At 42.0% G+C, this 24,159-nt stretch overlaps 1 protein-coding gene across 1 annotated transcript in view; it reads left to right on the forward strand.

Moving 5' to 3' along the window:
• The window catches only part of PLCZ1 (phospholipase C zeta 1), an 87,425-nt gene that overhangs the window by 17,101 nt on the left and 46,165 nt on the right, over positions 1 to 24,159 (forward strand). Inside the window, 4 exon segments of the mRNA XM_019544483.1 lie at positions 1,957 to 2,101; positions 5,800 to 5,952; positions 18,111 to 18,338; positions 23,843 to 23,999. Of these exon segments, the coding sequence (XP_019400028.1) occupies positions 1,957 to 2,101; positions 5,800 to 5,952; positions 18,111 to 18,338; positions 23,843 to 23,999 (683 nt within the window).

A 24,159-nucleotide genomic window follows, 5' to 3' on the forward strand; every position in this document is an offset into this window, starting at 1 on the left:
GGGCGTAAATTTTAAACCTGCATGATGCAGGTATCAAATTTATGCTCAAGTTGGCATAAGTTGCCATATTTACTGCACAGTATGGGTGCGCATGTGTAGATACATGCCCATACTGCACAGTAATTTCAGTTACTGAGCAGTAAATGTGCACATGTAGGTGCACTCTGCATCTGAAATCTTGTCCCTATTCAGAATATAGGGCCCTGAATCAAGGCTGCAAGGAGGTGCCTCTGTCCACTGGGGATCCACAGGCCTGAACCCGCTCCTGAAGGCAGGCATTGAGCAGGTGTTCTTTAAATTAACAGGCCTCATTCCTTTTAACATCTGACCATGAAAAGAGGAAGTGATACCCAACTTTTATGTAAGAGAAGAGTGTTTAGTGTACTTTCCGAGAAACTGGGAGACCTGTTCCCCATCTCAGACTGAGAGGGTTCAAACCAGAATCACCCATTTCCCAGGACCATGCCTTACCCATGGTTAGCACTTCCCGCTTTTCCTGTTGGAGGATGGCCATAGTACAGAAAGAAATACATGGGTTCAGGAGGAGAGCAAGCAAGAAAGACTAACCTTATAGCCTAGTGCAGTGATTCCCAAACTTTTTTTGCCACACTCTGCAGCTGGATGTGGAGTGTGGTGGCAGACTAGGGGCAGGGGAGCTCCCAACATGTGGCGCCGCTCGCCCTTTGTGTGTGGCGCTGCCAGCATTGCTCCTGTAACACTCATTTGGGTCACAACCAAAGGTTAGGAACAGTTGGCCTAGTGGGCACTCAGCAGAGAAGGAGGTCATGGGTTACAGTTCCTATTTTAGAACTATTTTTTTTATATTTATGGTAAATAATTACTAGATAAAAACAACTAACCTTGAGGAAAGTAATCTTAGCTGAGTGCCTAATCACTATACTGTACCACCTGGCTGGTTCTTGCTTGCTCTCCTTCCATTCTCTTGGAACTGCAAGTGCTGAGGGAACTGTCAGGTCAAGAACTGAGTTTAGGTAGTAGCTAAATGGGGTGTTTTGGATTTAGGTGGTTTTGAGACATGCAAGTCCTTTTTGTTGGCACTGACCCCTTACTGTAAGAATATATAGAGACTATGTAGGAGAGAGTAGGATGTGTTATAGCTTGGGAATGTGGAAAAGAGAAGAGGAAAGCGGAATATAGAAGGGGTCAGAAGGCAATCTGGAAGATAGTAATCCAAATTTCCAGTTGCTTTGAATTGTTGTGATTGAAAAAAAGCAGTTTGTTCTGGCTGCTTCAGCATGGGGTATAGAACATACAGCTGAACCTATTTCTAAAAGCTAATTTAGAAAACAAGGCAGTTATTATGTAGCTTCAGAGGACTAGAACTATTACTGGATAGCATTCTCTTCCAAGTTTCTCACTTAACTGGTTGTGTATACAGCTTTTTTTTTTTTAATTTTTAAATGAATCATCTTTTTTAAAATTATCCTTTTTTAAAGTGATCCTTTTTGAATTATCCCCAAGTCAAAGGTTATAAATGCAGGGAACTCTGTGTTAAACTTAAAAAAATCCAAATGTATTAAACATAAAAGTGCTGTTTGGCACTCAAACCATCTTCACTTTTCTGCCAAACTTAGTGATGCACAGTGAAAAAATGTTTTAGGGTTTATTAAAATATATAGAAAAAAATAAAATAATAAAACTCAAATATTTCTATGTTTATTTAGAGGACATTTTTGAGAGACTGACTTAAAAACTGTAACCATTTTTTTTTTAGTCTGTGAAGGGCGCACATTTAAAGAATATATTTTCCTAAGAAAAATACATCTTTCATATCTATGCCATTCTGAAGTAATTTTAGGTTCCTTTGTGGCAATTTAAGTAATTTTGTAAATACTTTACTGATAATGTTGGTCATCAGAAGTATAACAGTATAGCTGTGAATGTAGTATATTCCTCTTTCTTGGCTGTAAGATTTTTTTTTTCTCTGTTCCAAAGTGCTCTATTGAAAGGATGTCGTTGTTTGGAAATTGACTGCTGGGATGGACCACAAAATGACCCTATTGTGTATCATGGCCACACTCTAACAAGCAAAATTACATTTGCATCTGTCATCCAGGTGGTAGAGAAATATGCATTTGTGGTATGTATGTGTGTGTGTGTGTGTGTGTGTGTGTGTGTATATATGTATGTATGTATGTATATATATATATATATATATATATAAAATTTGTTGGAATGTGACAACAGCTTTTACAATACTTGGTAATACATTTGTGGATTATGGTATTTAAGGAAGAAAACCCACCCCCCTGCAGCCACTAATTGCTTGAAGTTACAAGTGTTGTAGAAACAAATTAGGAGAGACATGGAGTACCTGTTATTAAAGCATTTTAACTGAAAGACAATTTCATTTTGATGATAATTAACATATATTAAATTCTTTGGACTTTATCCAGAAGACCTTACTTGGCTTATTCAGGTGAATTATTATTTCAAGTCAATAACATATTGGCTGGTTCAAAGAGAATATACACTGAATAAGAACTTCAAGATCAGCTCAGTATTTTGTTCTCCTATTTTGTGCAGTTTTTGTGTTTGAGCCTGCAATGTGAAGTGAATGAAATTATTAGACTGGAGTTGAATCTGAGCCATGTTATATTTTGCATTTCTTCTTCAATCTGACTATCTTTCCAACATCTTAAATCCAAGAACTGAAAACCGTTACCACTATCCCTTATCACTTTGTCAGGTGACTCATTAAAATGATGTCTCTTCTGCCTATCTCTGGCAGAACAAGTGGAAGTTAAAGATCTTTTGGCACTGATTCAATCCTCTACATTGCTGCCTGGCAAAACTCCAACTCAATTCAAGTCAGATGTCCTGAAAAGCCGTTTATGATAACCCTGAGAGAGAGGCCAATTTGGATTATATTTTTTCCCATATATATTCCTATTACTTTTTCAAAGCTAATTGGGCAAGCCTGTTTTATTACTGTTCTAACAACTGTAAAGAATTTAATGAGTCTCTGACTTAAAAAAAATGTTTTGTAAGTGCAGTGATGTTTGTCCCTGTTGTGCAGAATACATGTTTGACTTACGTAAGCATTTCATTTTTGTCTATGTACAGAGCATCACAAGTTAGTGCAGAGAAGATCTTACTTAACAGGAACAAGTTCAGTGCATTCAGCTATGCACATGATTTCTATGACCTGAGTGGAGATTTCCACTTCGATGCTGAATATCAGTTTCAGGGTTATGGACAGATGTAATATTTGAAGAGCTCTATATAACTTGGACACACTTCAAAGGCAAAGTGGACAGATATACATGCCTCTTGAAGCATTCTAAAAGTGGCAGAAGCACTCCAAAAATAACGCTAAAGAAAACAAGTACTAGTTAGAAATGCTTCAAAATGAAGTGTTTCTTGTTGCACGTTCATGCTTTATAGAGAAAGACAGGGCAGGGCTTGTCCTAGGGACATCCCACAGTGCTCCCTACTCCATTCAGCAGGAGCCGAGGTGAATAGGACGTATCCTCTTACACGCTTTCTTCTGGAAAGCCTCTCGCTGCATCCTGGAGTTGCAGGATGTAACAGTCCCCATGTCACACCTTCTGGCTGGAAAGCACACCATTGCATGATGGACCTGTGTGGTTTTTGAACTGCTTCAGCCAGGGGGTTGGCAGTAGGGATATATGGCTATTTGCAGTGCTTTAAATGTTACCTCTGCTTCTACCCTCAGTAGGTTTTATTTTTTCAGTCTGCACCTCTTGTGGTTAAGCTTGGCAAGGAGTGCTGAAGAGGACATATATTGTATAGTGGGACTGAAATGTCTGCCTGTAATCAGACTACCAGAAGGCAATGCTCTCTAACATTATTTTAAGGAGACTGTCAACATGAAATCTAGTGAGGTTAAAAAGCAAAGTTTATGTACCACATCTGCTCTGGGGTCCTTTTGTTAGTTATTGTGGTTTTACAAGCATGTTTTCCTGGTTTGCTAAGAGATTTTTTTCCTATCATTTTCTTTTGTAAGAAATCTATGCAATCAGAGTGGGAAACTATGAACAAAATTACATCCAACACACATAAATAAATATTTTTGAGCTCTTGATTCGATAATAGAAACCTTAGCTGTTACATTTAACATTTGGTTAATTTTTAATTGAGAATGTAATTTTTTAAAGTTAAAAACTTCCTTTTCAAGAAATCCCACTCAGTAAAGTAGCTGTGATTTAAAAGATGTGAAGCATAAAATCAAAATACCAATGATAGGAACAAATCAAGGCTAATTCAAGAATACAGGCACCAGGAAATAGAAATTGGTGATGTTTTGCTTGTATGGCTTCTCTCATTTCTCATTATTAAGAATTTTTTTTTTAAATAAAAACAGGTGCATTATTTCTAAGGAATTCATGTATTCCTTTTCTCTAGTTACTTTATGCAATAATTCCCTACTGGGATCCCCTAATGATTCCTAGCATAATTTGCTATGATGATGCTATAGGTCACAAAGAAAAAACTTATTACTCAGGTAGCGACAATTAACTCTGAAGAAATGAAGACCTTTTCCCTACCAATATTTTGAAGTTGAAGTAAAAGAAATATAGAACATATACAATGAAATAGCTTTGCTTCTATTAAATGTAAGTGATTTGGGGTATCAGATTTTAAAGCTTGTGCTGAGTTTAACTTATAGTTTTCCTGCCTGAAAGAGAAAGTATGTGTGGATATACATGTAGCTATATTTTACGGTTCACACGCTTGCTAATTTTCTTTCCTGGATTTTGACACCCATTGTTAACTATGTATGTGATACCTCTTTGGCAAACATGTTTTTTATTTCTGCTATTAAGTACTGGGCATATAGCCTTCAGCATTCACTTTCCCTCTACCCCGCAAAAAGTGTACACGTTAAAAGGCATAAGCAGATCCAGGATTTTTAGAAGTAGGTTGCAGAAACTGCGACCAGCACTGCAAGGGTGGCTGCACCCCCTCTCCCAGCTTTGCCCCAGCCACAGGGGTAGGCAGAGTATGCTGTGGGGAAAGCAGCTGGGGTCTTTTTTTTTAAGTCCCTGAAGGAGGTAAAAATCCTGCCTTCCCATGCCCTCCCACCCCATACCCTCCACCCTCCCTCCCTGTGCTCAGTGGCACCTCCCCTGCCCTCCCATTCCCTCCTCTCACCCTCTCTACTTATATCTCTGCATGCAGGGAGATCTGCCTGCTGCCACTGCTGTCCAAGCTGCTCCTACCCTGCTCTACCTGAAGCTGTGCGGAGTGATTGTGTGGAGGGCCAGCCTTGCGTGGGGACAGTGACCATGGTGGTGGGCAGGTTCCCTTAAATACCCGGGATGAATGTGCAGGAACCCACCTGATCCCAGAACACCAGCATAATCTTGTTGGATCTTAGGCAGGAGTGGCTCTGGTGGCCCCACCCCTAGGTCAGCCAGAGATAGCTGGGACAACAGCAGTGGCAAATGGGAGGAATGGGAAGGGAGGGCATGTGTCCCTGAGCAGGGAGGGGAAGAGAGAGGGTGCCAAGAAGGGTGTATTTCTTATGTGCTTTGGGACTTAAGAGTACCCAGCTACTGCTCCCCCAGTCCTTAAGTTTCTGAGGGTTTTTTCCTAATGCAAACTTCAGCCTTGAAGAGGACTGAACTTAATTGTTTTTCTTCCATAAGTATATTCCATAAATGTGTTTGGTTTTTTTTGCTGAGCTATTAACCTGAAATGACTAATCTGTATTTGTAATTAATTAAAATAAATGAAAACACAAATTACTCGCAGACATTTTATAAATGTCTTTTAATTAGTCTTAATGGCCTTCAAATAATATTCTTTCAGGCATCTGACTATCCTATTGTACTATCTTTGGAGAATCACTGCAGCCCCAAACAACAGGAAGTAATGGCAGACTATTTAGAAAAGATTCTTGGTGACAAACTTCTTACAACAACAATTGATGAAACCGTACCAACAGAATTACCTTCCCCTGAGGTAACAACATTGATTTCTTTATGAAAAATAAGAAGGAAAAAGTTCTGGAAATCTCCTGGAACTGAGTTTATGAGACTGTTTCATTTGGAGTTTAAAGCAAACATCTTTACACTTCAGATTGCAAAACAAAATTAATTACTTAATATGACAACATGGCGGGGGGGGGAAGCAAATCATATGGGTTCTTATGAGCCTGGTAAGAGAAGAACTGTGGGCTCCTATACACATGCAGGGAGCCTGCTCAGATGTGCTGGAAATCCACAGAAATTAACACACTCCAGCATCACGTGTATCAGCATCCCTGCAATGAAAAATGGTGGTGCGGCACTTAGAACTGTAGCTCATTTGAGATTTAGTTCAAAAACCCCTGTTGCCATTTTTCAGCATGGGGACCCTGATACACATGACACTCGGGCGTTTTTAATTAGTGCGGCTTGCTAATTAAAGCGCCTCTCCTCCTCCCCTCCCCTGCTTTGGGAGCACATATAAAAATGCCCATTATTTCAAATGCAACCTTAGAATATACAGATGCAGTAGCTACCAGTCCAGCACTTTGCAAAGTCTTGGGTATTCTGGTTATGATTTAGGCCCCCTCTAAACATCACAAGTGAATTGCTTATATTGAGACCAGCTACATGTGCAAAGTACTTATCATACCATAAAAAGCTCCCATCAGCTTGAAAGTTTGACTTCAATAATGTGTACTAAATTATAGCTGGTTGCTACTGAATTTGCACCTGGAGCAGGGTCTTTCAGCTGTGAGGGTGCACCATGTCCCACCTCAGCCCCACAGGCTGCGGAGGCTGGGTCCCAGCAGTGAGCCTCCCAGTGCCAAGTCCCAACTGGGTGTTGGCAGCTGCAGGGTGCAGTTGTGATCTCCCAACCCCGGAGATATGTGAAACTCTTGGGGCTTGGAGACTTTAGCAACTGCTGTCTTCCATCCTAGGGGGCTCCCTGGACCTCTGGGACTGGGAAGTCATGGCAACTGTAGCTCCCAGCCACAAGTGTCTGTGGGGAGCCCCTGTGGCTGGCAGTTCCTTAACTGAGAAGGCTCCCAGCTGCGGAAGCTTGCTTCTTGCCAGCACAGCGGGAGCCCAGAATCAGGCTTCCCCTGCTCCAGCAATGAGGTGTGATGGGCTGTAATGTACAATCCCACAATTGAGCCTCCTGCCATGCATGTGTGGTATGGCAGGAGGCACAGTTGTGTGGATCATGCGTTAGATCCCATGGCACCTTTACCTGCACATGTAGAGGGGCCCTTAAGTCTCCTTTCCACATATTAAATTTTGCATTTTATATGGAAACAGAATTAAATAAAATATGTGGTTATCAGTTTACTTTAAAAACTGCCACATTTTGGGCATCTTTAGCAATGTACTTCTAAATTATTAAATTTATTATGGAAGTTCTAAAGGCTCCCACTGAGATAGTGGAATACCGCACTAGGCAGTGAACAAAGCACAAGGCCAGATTATGAGCCCCATACTCAGACTGGATAAAAACGGAGTGTCATGAGATCTACCACTGATATTAGTGAAATTTCTTGTAATCTTCTACTCAGTGGGTGCATCTACATGTGCTAGTAACATGACACAATAAACTTTGGAGCTGTTTGAGTCAGGGGAAACTGTTCCTGGGTGCAACATGTACATGTATGCCCAGGAGAGCAGTGATTTGAGCCAGGACAGAGCAGCCCCAGGCTGGCAGAAGGCATGAGTGGTCAGCACTGGGCTCTGGGTAGCAGCATCAAGTGGTAGAGGGACTGGCTGCTGCCCGAGGGTGCTGACAGTGTGGAGCTGTGTGGCTAGGCGGCAGGCAGCCCCTGAGCTTTAGCATCCTTATGCCCCAGCCAGCGCCTATCACCATCTACATGTGCCATTCAGTGGAGTTACTTACTCTGCTGAAACATAGTACTGTCTCTGACAGTACAATCTTATGGTGGAGTTAATTAGTTTACTGCACCCTAATACTGGTACACATGTTGATGGTGCCATTTTACTGTGGAGCTTATTAGTTTACTCCACAATAAAGTGCATGTGTAGATGCACCCAGCATGAATAAAGTTTTCAGAAACTGGAACACAGATGGAAACGGTCCCTAACCTGGAGAATTAGAAAGGTAAGAAAAATAATGGGAGAAAGAAAATATTACCATCCGCTTTTTACAGTGTGGGAATTTTTGCAAAAGGGAAGTAAGCCGCTGTAGGTTGGGGCCCATGGTAGCACTGGGCTGTTTCCAGTGCTCAGTGCACCCACCCCAAGCACTGGGAAGAATCAGCCTGGTGCTGCCACCAGCACTAGCCTGCTGTCATCCCACACGATCTGGGGGCATGTGCCCCTAGGAAGAGCCTGACACAGCCCCTCAGCCCTGCATCCCAGGGGGTGCAAAGCAGTAAGAAGTGAACTCCCCCCCCACACACCCACTGACAGTTTTTTTGCAGCTGGCGCTAGTCACTCCCAGGGCCACTGCAGTGGGGGCTAGGGTGAGTGTGGACAAGCTGTGCCATGTCCTGCACTGCCTGGGGCTCCGCTTGCTGCCACTCTGCCCAACCCCAGTACCAGCTGGCATGGTGCAGCTCAGGACTTCGGGTAAGTGGTGACAGGCGGAGCTCAGGTGTTGGGGGGATGGGTGAAGCATGGTGCAGCCCTGGGAACAGCATTCCTTCCCCTTCCTAAGTCCCAGCCTCACTCCCTCTGTCCTGAACCACCTTGGGAACCTATCCCTATTTGTTACATTATAAAGTGGATTTGCTTTATGTGAGGAAAACCTGTATAGGCTTTGGCTGAATCTCCAAAAATGGTCCTGAATATCTCCAAATCAATTTGGAGGCTTGATTTGGACCTCTTAATGGGTCTCCTGATTCAATTCAGATTCAGAGATTAGGCCCTTAAATTGAGCCGAAGCTCCTCCAAATTGAACTGGCTACCAAAGCTCCGCACAGCTCTAACAACTAGCGGGTGTCAAATGCCAGAGGAAGATAACTCTGCTATGCTTTAGTCCAACAACCTAGTTGTCAAGGTACTTCCCTTCCTCTGGAGGGGGCTTGAACCTCCATCTCCTACCTCCCAGCACAATTACCAAGACACCGGCATTATATATACCTCTCTCCAGCCCTGCCTTTGAAGCTGACCACCTGAACATCCAAAAGGAGATATGTGGGGACAGGAGACAGAGACCAAACCATAGGGTATGTGGCTCAGTGAGATGGATGTTACTGTGGAAGAGAAGGGGATTTAAGGTCTAGTTGGGATCCTTGCTCCCTGTGGGACAGAAGTTTCCTTGCTGCTCCTAATTCATTTTAATCAATAAATATTGAATAGGAGTACAGTGGGTCAGCTTCAAGAGAAGGGCTGGAAAATGGTTTGGGTAATGCCTAACTTTTGGCCTGGTGGTTAGAGCCTTGTGTGAAGGAGAGGCAGGTTCACCTTTGCTGGGTGAATGGGGCCTAGAACCTCAATCTTTCAACACTTTAGGTGGTATCATAGTCACCAACAACATTTTTACACATTCTCTAAGGTGAGGGGGAGGCAGCACTTTAATTAGAGCAGTTTTTAGGAGCTGCTGTAATTAAAGTGCCTCCAGCATCTCATATATTCAATGTCCTGCACTTCAAAATGGCAGTGGGGGTGCTTTAACTAAAACTCTTTCGATGACCTTTAGTTAAAGTACCCCTGCCACCACTTTGAAGCACGGGGATGCTGAATACACAAGATGCTGAGGAAGCTGGAGTGTGCTAATTAATCAAGTCTGCTCCAACGCATGCTAATTAGCAGGCATTGGGGTAGGTGTCAGGCTTGTGTAGGTACCCGAGGTTCTTGGGTTAGAAGGTAGGAAGGCCTGACTCCTCCTTGCTTATAGCAGGAATGTACAGTGTTCAAGGTAATATAGAATCTGAAACCGCAGATCCACAAAACAGTAGTTATGCAGTTGGACAATTGTCATTTAGTCATGCAAAGTGAAACAGGATTCTACCAAAATAGCTTGCCCAAGGTTATATAAGAAATTTGAACCACAGTCAAGAACTGAATCTGAACTCTTAAGGCCCAGTTAGAGCTTTGTGAATAACTGAGGTGAGACCCCCAAGGTGAGGGCTCAGGAAGACAATCAGACTGCTCCCAGGGTGCAGAAGAAAACACAGCTTGCACTGGGCATGATGGACTGCTTCTATGCTTCCTGAGGAATAAGCTACATTTTCCCATCTCAGTGTGGACTGTCCACAGAGATGGCTTATGCCCCTACCTATGACAGACAGTAACAGTCAGGGTCTGCATCATGGGCAGTGGCAGGGACTGGGCTGGCAGCTGGGCTGTAGTTTCCATTTACTTCTAGGTAGTATAAGAACCATCATTAATTACATTACTGGTAATGGAGGAGAGAGGGAAGAAGAAACACCTTCAATTTTTGAGTTAATTAAATTTAGGGTTTTCTTTTTTCCAGACGAACTGTATCAAATTACTCTCTGGAGAGGACAGGTTTCCATGCTTACTGTCACTGCTTTTTTCCTTATTGCATATCTCAAGCTCCATGTACAAATGCTTTCCCCACTAGCTGCTACATTCTTCCAGCTCAAGTATAGATCTGCGAGTAAAGCTTCTCTTTTCTGTCTGTCATCAACTGCAGTGAAATTTCTTTGTGTCAAGTTTAGCCCTGAGTTACTCCTGTGTAACTCCATTATCTTCAATTTATGCCCCTTGTAACACCTGAGCAATGCCAATGCATTCAATTGCTTTACACAAGAGAAACAATTAACAAATAATTCTGCTGCTGATGAACAAGAAGGAATAGAATCACCTCACTTAGCTGGGTTGGCTCAGCAGGAATAAGTAGTACAACCTTATTTTTGTCACTAAAGTTGTTATCCACAACTTAGCATCTGATCAAGGAGTGAATCTGCTGAACAATGAAGCGCACTTTCACTAGTTTCTTTATAAAACAAAACCATGCTTCAGACCTATGCAACAGCTTTTCTACTGAATCACCTCCTTTAAAACCCTAAAACCAGTGCATTCTCAGGGCTTATCATGCTTTAATCATGGGGTATTCTTAAGTTGGCCTCTGCAGGAAGAAAACTGGACTGAAGTTAATGTAGATGATTAAATAAAGGCATTTACCTTCAGACATTAAAGTCACCTTTTAAATATACAAAGTAGGAATAATAAAAACTGGTAATCAGTGCTTAGATGCAATATCAATTAAACAAAAGAGGAAAAAATTCTCTTTGCTTTGGCACAGGTTACCTCTCTGACTACTTTCACAGGTGTAACTTAAAAAGACATAATCATTTTCATAAAGACATGTGGCTATGCATTAATTGGGATAGTTCTATTCATGCACATTATGATTGGGAAAGTTTAAAGTTTTTGGAGTTATGTTCACCAAGGTTTAAACATTCGAATCCATTTGTTAATAGCTATATTTGTTATATCATGGCAAAGCAGCTAAGATGTCTACTTATAGCTTCAGAGGTATGAGTTTGAGCCCCACTCTAGACTTAGACCAAAGGGTACCTCCGGTGGACACACTGTAATGTGTACCTAGTCATCCAGGACGAGGAGTCAAGAAAACTCAATATGATTCTAGTCCCATCACTTGCTTGTGAACAATTGCTTCCATACAGTGAGATGCCTTATCCACACCATCCTTACAGGCCATTGGGTATGGGAGGACCTTTTGATTGGCTATATTACTTTCTCTCTCAACACTTCATATTGTTTATTTTCTCAAGTCTCTTAACATTAAAAGGTGGTGCCTTACTCAAGTGAGGATTTTTTCATTTGTTTGCTTTTTACCTTCATAGCCACTTTTGCCAAAGCAAATGAGCAGAGGTTTCCCACCTCATGTGCATTAAAGTATTGTTTATGTAAACTGTTAATGAAGGCCCAGAAAGAGGAGGGCAAATCAGTGTATCTGGCAGGCAGACAGACTCCATTTACCAGCAGCCCCTCTCCATGCCATTCCCAGCTGATCTTCACGGAGACCCTGGGAATGGTGGGGCCAGAGCAGCATAGGCAGGGCATGTGGCTGGTCAGGGAGCTGCTCTGGGGTCAGGGCTGGGATCTTGTGGCAGTGACAGCATAGGACCAGAGCCAGGGCAGAGCCGTGATCTGCTGCCTGCATGCCCTTGCCTAGGGAACCCATGCTCATTGCAGGGTGTGCAGACACCAGATTGTGGCTGTCCTGGCCCCAATCCTGGGGCCTCCATGTCCTGGCTGCAGCCCCAGCCTAGTCACTCAGCTGCACACCCTGCCCACATGGGTCCCACCTCTGGTGGTGGGTGTGGGCAGATGGGCTGGGGTATCCAAGCAGCAGGGCTGGGTCCAGTGGCTGCAGCCAGCAGAAGCTCCTGCCACAGCAGCTGCTAGGAAATAGAGTCTGCTCTGGGCCTGATCTTGGCTATCCAGGGCTTACAACATACTGCTGTTTTTCAGTAAAATGGATAAAGGTGAGACGGTCTAAAAAGAGCAGTTTTTTGGGTAGAGGATGGAAACCTGAAATGTTGAGGATTGTTTGGGGTACAGTCCTGGAGTGATATATCCATCTTGCCTCAGTTTCTAATAATCACTACTCGATTATCAATCCTTTGAAATCTTTGACCTTTTTCTACATTTGAGATCTACATTCCCATATGGCACCAAGGGGGAATACTGCTATTTCCTTCCCATTAGCTCCATGCAGCCTATATATCATATGGGGAAAATTGGAAGGACAGAAGAATGGAGAATCTTTCACTCCTTACTGTTATCAGCCTAGCACATCATCTTCCAGCCATATAGGAAGACTTACTGCTGCAAACCCTTTCTAGGTCCCTGCAGGCTTGTAGGTTTATGGGGAAGAAAAAGCTGTGTTACAGCTTGAAATAAAACAAACCTATAACCAGGACATTTAAAAGAAAACTTCATTTAATTATTCGCATTTTCTTATGCTTGAACTTCTATATAGAAAAATAACAGTTTGTGACAGCTTAAGCACAATGTAGACCTAACTGTAACTTGAGAAAATACATTTTTTTTCTCCCATATGGTTCATTATTTCATAATTGCCTGAGAAGAGTTCCAGTGTTTAAAATGTATGTAGATACCCCAAGCACAGCAGGTTCTTATGTGCTAAAGCTTTCTTCAATTACCCATTTTTCTCTTGTAATCTATTGATATAAAAGAACAATTGTTTATGAATTGTCAAGTATTGTTTGTAGTTCAAACAATTTGGAAAAGAGAAAATGAAATGACTGATATGCAATTCAGTAAGACAAAGTTATGGATGCACCAAAAAGAAACTACAATTATTAGCCTTCGCGCTCAGCTTTAAAAAGAACCATGACTAGTCCCTTGCTTAAGAAGATATGTCTTGACACTGGTAATCTTTCCTGGACTTTAGCCTCCTGTTTTGGGAAAGACTGAGGAAAAAGATACAGTAGAAACACCTCTGGTAATATTTGGAATCCTCCATTTTTCTTGAACCCTATCAGTTTGGTTTTGGACCTAAATAGGGTAGGGGAATCAGGCCAGGCCTGTGCGGCAAGGGGACTTTGTTTCACCCCTCTAGCTCTGGCTTGGCCTCTTGAGGGTGGTAGCAGCAACTTCTGGCTGCTCTGCTTGGCCTGAGCTGGATTGTGGGGTGAAGGGCATGGAGTGGAGATCCCTTACCACCCAGGTCTGGCCTGGTTCTTCCTCCTCAATACCCCATCTGGGGTAGCTTGGGAGGGGCATCATGAGACGAGAGGAATCCATCCCACCCTACCCCCTCCCCTTCAGCTCCTGCTCCTGCTCCAGCAGGCAAGGCCCAGCCAGCAGCTCATACTGCTCCTTTTCCCCTCCCTCCCCTGCTGACAGCCTCAGAGCTTGGAGTGGGGCAGGGCTAGGGAGAGGGGTGGTTCAGCAGCCTCTGAGGAGGCTGCTGGAGGACCCTCACCTGCTGGGCAGGGCCAGTGCAGGTAGCCTCCAGTTCTGCCCACCCCGACCCAACAGGTAAAAACGCCTGTTGGGTTGGGGAGCTCCGACTCATGACACTTGCCATGAGTTAGAGCACAGCCCCTAACATCTGGAGGTACCCCTAGAGACAGCTTGGCCCATAGCAGTAGAAGAATATTCATTTATCTTAACAACTTCCTTGCGTTGGGGACATGCGGTGTTCTGTTCCACCATCCTTCTTGTTCAACCAGTGTTTTTAGCATTCGGGGAAGGTAGAGAGACATTTCTTGGCAATAATGCCAGCAGCATTTGACAATGACCAGCTTCACTGAACTAGAAAGATATGACAGTTCAGCTTTCCTAACATGTAGCTGAGGATGGGGCTGAACGTCAGGTAGGGAAGCACAGAAAAGCATAGTTTCTGCTTGTTGCCATAACAACAGCAACTCAAGAACAGTTTTGCTACCACTGACCAACATCATAGTTGGAGAAGAGGCTAGGACTGGGAACATTCACAATAGGTTTGCATTCTTTGATGTCCACAAGAACAGTGAAAATAGATTGACAGTGAATTTTAGAGCGTAACAATTTTAGAGCATGCTCATATATATGTATATTCTTTTTCCCTTGATAACTTGGTGAAAGTATACTATAAACCAGATAAAAACCACAGCATTGTTTCCTTGGAACTTTGCTTAGTATAGCAATATACTTCCAAAGTCCCACTCCTTACGTGTAATATAAGTCTGATAAAATACCTTGCAAATAACCTCTATTGGCTTTTATCCTCTGAAACTTTCTACAAAATAATAATAATAATAATAAATTAGCCTAAAGACACACAGAATAACCACTTTCTTTTCTTGAAATTGAATAAATCTTCATTTGTATTTAAAGAAGGGTTAATCCTGCATTATAATCCTAATGTCTTGTTGTCTTTATTCATGCTGAATTTTATAAGGTATAGATTGACTATTTTCGTATGTTACAATTTCCTCAAAGAGCCCATTTTCCCCTTTTAACTGAGTCAGCACTATGATACTTGAAATAGAAGGTTGTTGCAATTTTAAACTTGATTCTTGGATTATTTAGCAGTTTTTATTTAGCCGGTAGGCAGCCCCTGCATTGAAGCACCCTCATGTTCTACCCAGCCCCATCAGCACCTACACATATGATGTGGCACACTACATAACACTGCTGCAGGCTAATACTTGTGTTTAGAAGTACTAACCTACGGCAGAGTAAATTAGTTTACTGCAGCCTAATAGGGGCACATGTGTAGATACTAAGGGCATTTATACACAAACTTTTCCATGCTCAATGCACTGGAGATCTGGCACATCGGAGCAGACTTGATTGAGTCTGCTCCTCATGCTAGCTGACATACACTGTGCTGCATAACTGGCAAAATGCATGTCAGTGTGGGGAAAATGGTGGTGGTGCACTTTTGACCTAAAACACCTTTGATGCATTTTAGTTCAACAGTGGACTGCTGCTTTTTTCTGTGCATTGACGTGCATTTCGCTGCTTATACAACTGCATGCGTTGCAAGGCCAGGCTCATGCATCCCATGTAGATGTGCTCTGTGTCAACTCCTTGCTCACTCCTTTGATTAGAGGCATTGTGGGCCAGAAATGGTTGGAGCAGGGGTAAATGAGCAGGGGTCCAGTCTTCCAGTAGCATAAATTACACTAGCATCATCTGTGAAGCTATAACTTAACCCAGGGACAAACTGCTTGGGATCCTTCCTTGTGATGTCCCTCTCTGCATCTCATCATGGTTTTGATCATATAGAATGAAGAATCACGGACAAAATTATTTCTCTTGGGTCCCTGAAAGATGTTAGTAAAGACATGAGTAGTCTGTTAGTCAAAAAGGGTTTTGTTAGTGCTACAAACAGTGAAACCAACCACAAAAATACAACACAAAAATGTATAAAAACATGTAAATATTATGTGTGTAATATTTTTGTGGCTGGTTTCATTACACCTTAAATTAAATGTGTGGCAGGATTAGGGCTGCTTCAGAGTCTCTGACTGGCCTTGGTGCAGTTCCTGCCAGCCAACACTCAGCCAGTTTGAGCCCCCATGCAGTCCCAATTCAACTAGCTTATTGTTGCCAGCTCAGGGGACAGTACTGGAGCTAGTCTGAGCCTGGGGTGTGGTCCCAGAGCCAGCCAACAATCAGCTGATTGTCAGGTACCTGCCTTTCAACTTGAGTGCATGGGGAGCCCAGGATCATGATCCCATGCTCACCTTGCACTGCCAAGTAGGGTGCAATTGGGATCTGATCGCTAATCCCAAAACTGAGCAACCTACCACGTACATTTAGCAAAGTGGGCAGCATGGTTGTGGAAATTGTGGCTCTGATCTTACCACACCTTTAAAATGAATGTCTGTCAAGGGCTTTGGTGTTTTTGTTTATTAGGTGTCAGACTTTTTAAAGAGCTTAGCAGCCAGCTGCTTTCATTAAGTACCTAAACAAAGTGGCTTCTCTTGTACTCAGTCAGGAGTGCTTAAACACGGAGTAATTTTTGATCTCCAGCAGCTATTTTCAGCCACACTATTATGTTAGTGTCTTCTTGTTTGCTGTATGATTTATGAGCTGTAATATTTCCTTCTTAAGGCAGCTTGCTAGAGGGTATTTGTATTTTGGATGGGATGACTTGTAAGGAGCCACTGGATGCAGAACATTTTTGAAAAACTAATGAGTTCATTTTGGTGCATAAATGGAAAGTTGTGCTCTTTGGAAGCTGGCCTTTAACACAGTTTTATAAATACTTTGTTTTTATTATGAAAACTGTGATCATATTACTGACAAAAACTGTGTTCTTCACTCAACCAAGGAATGTTTACTAGACAAAAAAGCCCTAGGCAAAAAAGCCAAACAAAAAGATACGGCCCTTGGGATAAATCTTGTGTCCTAATCAAAATTCCACCTTTCATTCAATTAAAGCACACCAATTGGCACAAATATTCTTTTTCATGGTTGTCTGAAGACATAGTGCCACAGCCTCCTCAAGTTGCTCACTTCAGTTTAGTATTACTTTCTCAGTTAGAAGAGAGGCATAGCAATAGCACTGTATAGCCTGAGAGTCTTCTGTTTAACTGTGAAATTATTTATATTCATGAAGTAGATACACTTGTGTTAATTTCTTTTTAAACTCTCGAAGGTGATCTTAGCAAGATACTCAGAGTAACAAACATAAGAGCATTTCTTCTACATTTAAATCTCTAAGGGTTATAAAGTCTTTTGACAGTTTAAATGCTTACATTTGGCACATTAATCAATACGGTACTGTGATTTACCTGGAAATGAATATTGTTCTGCTTTCAAATAACAATTACAAAACTTTTGCTACTGAAAACTTTACTTATTATGCACATTCCGTTTCTGTTAATTTTAAACCTTGCCTGAATAATAAGATTATCAGTTTGATAAAAGTGCACATTTTAAAAGATGGCATATAAAGGTAAGAGGTTGATAAACTCTATTAAATTAACTTAAGTGACGATATATACTGAATCAAAATCAACATCCTACTCTGCTTATATGCCTTAAAACAGAACAATGGAACCTTAAGTTGGTACCCAGGGTAATGATGCACTGTGCATCTAAAGGCACCAGCATTTCTGCTTGCTGAAAAGTTCATTAGAATGATTTTTATAGATTGACTGTGTTTACATAAATCTGTATTTTTAAAAAGTAAAGTGATGCTTACTAAACAACAGAGTATAATCTCTGTTCACTTGTGTGCATACATACTTCTTATGCTATCATTGGTATTTACCACTAGTATCTGAACCTAGCATCAGGATGGAACAGCTATTCTCTCACCAGTTTTCTCTGCAAAAATCACAATCATCTTCTGTGGCAGATGGGAGCAGAATACCTTCTTTTCTTTGTGCACTGTTCTTGCTTATTGTTCTCATATTTTGTGTCTGCATAGTGGCAAACTTCATTTGTATTGATCTCTTTTTCTTTCTGACTGTATGGAGCGGTCTGTGTTGGGTTGTTCTCTGGTGTGCATGTTGCTGAGATACATAATACAGTTGGTGAACTCTTTTGCCTATTACCAACTGTTCCTTCTATGTGATATTTGTTTTTCCACACTACCATGGCACCCATCATTCTACTTCTGTAACAGATTTTGAAAATAGGAGTTGCAATATTGCAATACAGTATTTTGATACGAAGTATGTCTTATTAAATGCATGCCTGCAATTACTACTGTTTAACCTATTTCCACAGGCACTAAAATTTAAAATACTGATAAAAAATAAGAAAGTTGGAACTCTTCAGGATACTATTCTCAGAAGAGGTATTGACACACATGGTGAGGTAGTGGAATTAGAAGAGGAGGTAGACCAATCTGAAGATGAGGAAGCTACTGAACGCAAACCTATGCCAAAGACCCCTCAGCCAAAAAGAAAAACTGTAGAAAAAAAATCTTCATCCCCTCCTCGAAAAAAGCCAAAGGTAAAATGCTTTTATTACTAGGATATTAGAGGGCAAATAGACAGTATGTCTGTTTCATTAAAGGCAGTTCATGATATGAAATCCTTAGAAAAATTTAAGGTGTAGGGATAAGAAATTCACATGAAAGCAAAAATCTGTCTTAGCTGAACTCATACATTTTAACCTAGTTTTATTCTGCTTGTTGCTCCCATTAGCAAGCGGCCACAACAGGTACAACTCACTGTTAACCAGTTGCACTTCTGGGCTTATGACTGTTCTGGAAACACACAGGAAGAGAATCAGGGTTCTGCTGACCCCTAAGGAGGTGGCACTGACTCTCTTGGCATTTCTACAAGCCCCTGGCAATGACTTAAGTACTGTATATCCTGGATACGTGCACACAACTAGGTACAGGGTCCAGATACAACCCCCACTCATCCTCCCTGTTGTTTTGTTACAATAAAACCAAAAAAAACCCCGACCCTGTTTTCAGAGATTTACATAAACTGGAGGTATCTTTCCCAATCATCAAGCTATTGAAGAAATTAACATGTGATTCTATTCTTAAAATATAAACTATAAAATTAACATACGGTTCTGTGTTTATTTTCACTGGGTGCACCTACATGTGCAATAAATGCAACTGAATTTACTTTGGCGCAATTTGTGCTGGAGTAAACTAATCCAGGCACAGCATTTGAATGTATACTTAGTGACAGGGGCAACTTGAGCCCAGGTGGAGCAAGTTAGGCCAGAGACACTTGTGGCCTGCTCTGGTTTCCTGCTGGCTTGGCTGACCAGGTGCAATTTACGCTTGCATCACCATCTGCATATTCATTTTATCACAGTTATTTATTCTGGTGTAAAATAGTATTTGTGTCTTATGGCACTATCCTATGTTGAAGTATATTAGTTTACTGCATCCCAATTGCGGTGCATGTGTAGACAGCAATGCTTTACTGCAGAGCAAATTAGACTACTCTGCAGTACAGCATGTGTGGAGATGCACCAACTGACAGGGAAAAAGTTTGATGCATTAGATTTGAAACTGTTTTTCCCAAGCCTCAGAGGCAAGAAAGAGGTATGCATGCCCTCATAATTACGACATTTTCAGCCTGTGCTGACCAACACTGACATTGACTACCTAGTTTTCTGCCCGTGTACTCAAAGGCAGAAATCCCTTAGTAGCACTCTCTCTGAGTATGTTTTAAGTTAGGATTTCTTCCATTTTCTAACTTCATTTTCATTTTGGTCCATACCTGGTTGGGAGAGGGTGTTTAAGGATAACACTTTGAGAAAAGGCATGGCATTCCTAGCCTAGCAATAGATCCCTTGCCATTCCAGAACAGAATGTCCCTGCTAAGACCTTGTGATCAACACCCACAGCAGCTCTTTGCTGGGGCTCCCCACTTTAGCCATAATTAGCCCAAGATGCCTTTTTAGAACAAGTGATGAGGTCACCTATCAAACACCTCACATTCAGAGCCATAAGATTCTTAACAGGTTCAGGGTCATTTAAATAGATTTAGTTTGTTATGATAAGACAGAAAATAAGGTTTAACACAGACCATATCCTTCAGTTGGAAAGTTTCAGCCATGTTAGACTAAGATGGCAGCTATTTATCTTGCATCAGAACAATACATCTATCTAGAGTCCTCAACTGACAGGTGCTAATGAAGAGTGGCCTCTGGAAACTGCAGTGTTCCATTCAGAGGAATATCCCTAAAATACACTGGCTAGACACAGTAAAATACACAGAGCTGGATTTGGGCTGTTAACATAATCTCCCTTTGTTAGAGTGCCATCCTATTGCATGTTCCTTTTAAAAGAGTCATAGAAAATTAGAGTTGGAAGGGACCTCAGGAGGTCATTTAGTCCAAACCCCTCCTCAAAGCAGGACCATCCCCAAAAGATCATTCCAACCAAAGCTTTGTGTAGCCAGGTCTTGAAAACCTCCAAAGATGGAGATTGCACCACCTCTCTGGGTAACTGGTTCCAGTGTTTTAGTACCCTCCCAGTGAGAAAATTATTCCTAATATCTAACCTAAACTTTCCTTGCTGTAACTTGGGACCATTGCTTCTTGTTCTGTCATCTGCCATCACTGAGAGCAGTCTACCTCCATCCACTTTTGAACCCCCCTTCAGGTAATTGAAGGCTGCTATTAAATCCCCCCTCAGTCTTCTCTTCTCTAGACTAAATAAGCCATTACCTCAGCCTCTCCTCAGAAGTCATGTGCCCCAGCCTCCTCACCATTTTCATTGCCCTCTGCTGGATGCTCTCAAATTTGTCCACATCCTTTCTGTAGTGTGGGACCTAAAACTGAACACAATACTCCGGATGTACACCACATACCTCTGGTATTTAGGAGACTTTAATAATTGCCATTGTTACAGAGGCTGACTTTTAACTCTTACTCTTAGGAGCCAGATTCCTGTCTGTTAATCATGGAGTAAAATAAAATGCTGTCTTATTTCCCATTCTCTCTTTTTAAAATTCTGCATTGTACATTCTTTAATATAGAATCTGATCTTTCATGTAATAATGTATTGTGAGATGGATTTTATACAAGTGATGGGTTATTGCTTTTCTCACTTTATGTTGCCACTATTGTTTGTTTCCAAAATAAATTTAAGATTGTTCTACCTGGTTGTTTGCGTGGCACAGGTAAAATTACTTTTGCATACCTTGGATGTGATTTTTATCTTATACTAGTGTAAGTTCAGAAAAACTTCATTAAAAGTTAGTGAGTAACAGCAGTATAAAATGGTTGAAACCAGAGGCCTGAATATAGGAAATTCTACAAGAGATGCTTTAAGTCCACCTTTAATATACCACTGTGCACCAACCCTGCAGCCCCAGAAACTGATACAAGAAGCAAGGGAGAAATCCCACTTGTATATAGAAAATCATAGGGGTTAGGATCAGAAGCCAATGGGCCAAAGGCAGGGAACAGGTAAAAGATAAAGAAACAGCAATGTTGTGGGACTATACACTCAGCATCTTAATCCCCGCCACACCTCTGGAGGTGTCCCCAAACAAGTCTTTAGTCCCTAGAGCAGTGTTTCTCAACCAGTGGGTCACAACCCAAAAGTGGGTCATAAGAATATTTCAAAGTGTTGTGAACAGGTGTGGGGGAAGGGGGGAGAGCTGTGTGGCTGAACTGGTGACATCAGGGCTGGTGCCTGTGCTTGCTGGGGCAGGGCAGCTGGGAGATGCTGCTCAGGGGATGGGAGGGGCCATGACCAGGCTGCCTGGCTTGTCACAGGAGTCCCAGCCCTGGGCGGGTGTGCTATCAGCCTCCCCTCCTCCTCCCTCCAGCCTACACTGGGCTGGATTCACTGCTGCCATCCGCACGAGCCAGAGCCACTGCAGCCACCGCACTCCAGCCCGAGTGGGATGGGGGCAGCTGAGAACCCCCTTCTGCAGAGCTGGGGGGCGGGGGCAGGGGGCTGCAAGCTGGAAGTGAAGGGTCCCAGCATGCCCTGGGGGCAGGGAACAGTTCCCATGCACTGGCAGGGACAGGGGGGGTGTGGGTCAGGACAAGCCACTGATCTTGGCAAATGGGTCCTGGTACAAAAAAGGTTGAGAACCACTGCCCTAGAGGGCTCAAACAGCAGCTTGCAGCTGCCCCCAGTCTGAGTCCAGGTCCTGCAGTCCACAGTCCTGGCTGCCGAAGCCAGTGAGATCTTCAGCTCCCCTGTGCACTCCTTTGTGTAGCGCTGACCAGGTTCATGTGCAGTCGGCTTGCTCCTTTACGCCAGCCTCAAACTCCCTCTTCTTTTTTTCCCTTGCCCCCCAGCCTCTGGGGGTTTCTGGGAATTGTAATCTAAATTAACAGACATTATAGCTCTGCAGACTGCTCCCTGATTCCTCCTGCTGTTACACACATTACATTCACATCACAACTGGCTTCACCAACCTTCAGGTTTTACGTAAGCCTATGAAACCAATTCTCCCACCTCTGTTAGTGCCTGAGGTTTTGCAGGAAATGACTTGTAGGCTACTGAATTTATGCTGCTGTGCACGTGCAACCGACTAAGTCTTCACAGCACTGAGCTGTTCAACACTTAGCTGATGCTTTGCTCTATCGAAATTCACCAAATAGGCACTTTCCCACCTATTCCACTTGCAGGGCCTAATATAGTAAATGGTCTCAGGCTATGTCTAATCCCACACAAAACAGGTTTGGAGAAAGACACAGCGGGTCTCTCATTTGACCAGTGGCTCCATGGTTAGAGCACTCAGATGGGATCTGGGTGGCCTTCAGTTCAATTACCTCCCCTTCCTTAGGGAATTTGAATTCTTTTCACTCACCTCTCAGACAATACCCTACCTGCTGAGCTGTAGGATTCCCTGTGATTGAGCGGGCAAGTTGTTCAGTCCTGTTGAAGCTGTTTCCACTTCACGTAGATACTAGGTATTCATTAGGCCATAAAGCTAGCAAGGAAGTGAACATGGCACTGTAGCTTATCGGTAAGGACATTTAGTGCAGAGTGGATTACTCCTCTTCCTCATTTGAAATAGTTGCTCAGAATGAAATGCATTATTCCAGATGAGTTTGGTTATGTTTAAGTAAAGAAAGAATCTTAGCAAGCACGAATAAACTAAAGGCTTTTCACATTTGTGGACAAGAACGAAAGCTCTTTTTTCCTGTGCCACATCAGTTTTCACTGGCTGATTTTGCAACTATTTTGAACTATAAACTGATATAACTGAGAGTGCCTTCATATAAATGTGAGAACTTGGCACTTCTCACACTGAAGACTTATCAACTCACACAGTAGTAAACTTCACCTGAATTGCAAGACAATGTGTCAGCACGTACATGACCGACGGATAACTCTTTCCTGTCTCTTGCAGATTTCAAACTGTTGACTGAAACAGCCTAAAGGTGCTTTAAGACATTACTGCTACTATACCTGTACCTGACTAATAAAAATTACGTTCGGTAGGAAACACAGTTATGAACATTAGTACCCCCTAGTTACTGAAATCATTAAACAGGAAGCCAGTTGCCTTCCTGAACCTATGAAATTGAATGAGTAATACAATCCATGCTCAGCTTCTGTTTTTATAAGCAACATTTGATGCCACTGACCAACAAGAATGGAATTCAATACTGCTTTTACTATTCCTATTTTCCTCCTCTACAATCTGCTTCTGGAAAAAAAAAATCCCTAAGTTTTTTAGGCAACAAACTAAAATTAAAATGACAAATCAACCAATAAATTATAAATTAACAAAGCCCTATCCCAAAAGGTTCTGAGACTGGTAGGTAGGTGAATATGGTTTTTCCTGTTCTGAACATGAATATACTAATTTCACGTAGCTGGTATTTAATATTTACTAAATACACTATGATAAAGTTTAGTTTGCTCTAGTCTCTAGATATTTAAGTATCTTTTATCAGATTTGGAGCCTCAATACATAAATCATTGACATTTTTCTGGACTGATATTAACAGTGAAATATGTGAAAATACAACAATGCATATTCTTCCATTATTTCATGATATTTTTATAGGTGAAGAAGATAAAACTGGCCCTTGAGCTATCAGATCTTGTGATTTATACTAAATCTGAGAAATTTGTAAGCTTTGAGAATCAAAGAGCTAATCAGCACTGTTATGAAAATAATTCAATTGGGGAGCTTAAAGCCCGAAAATTGGTAAAGCAGTCAGGTAATTTCTTTTGGTTTAGTCAGATAAAAGTTATAATGTTGCCATTGTTCATTGCTTAGCTGTCAGAACAGTCAATAAACTTTATGAAACATATGTTTTCTACTCTATTGCTTTGTTTTATAATGCAATTTTAGAAACAACCTGTCAATATCACTGTACC

This window comes from Crocodylus porosus, unplaced genomic scaffold (genome assembly GCF_001723895.1).
Source record: "Crocodylus porosus isolate Cpor-Errol unplaced genomic scaffold, CroPor_comp1, whole genome shotgun sequence".
Taxonomy (NCBI): domain Eukaryota; kingdom Metazoa; phylum Chordata; order Crocodylia; family Crocodylidae; genus Crocodylus; species Crocodylus porosus.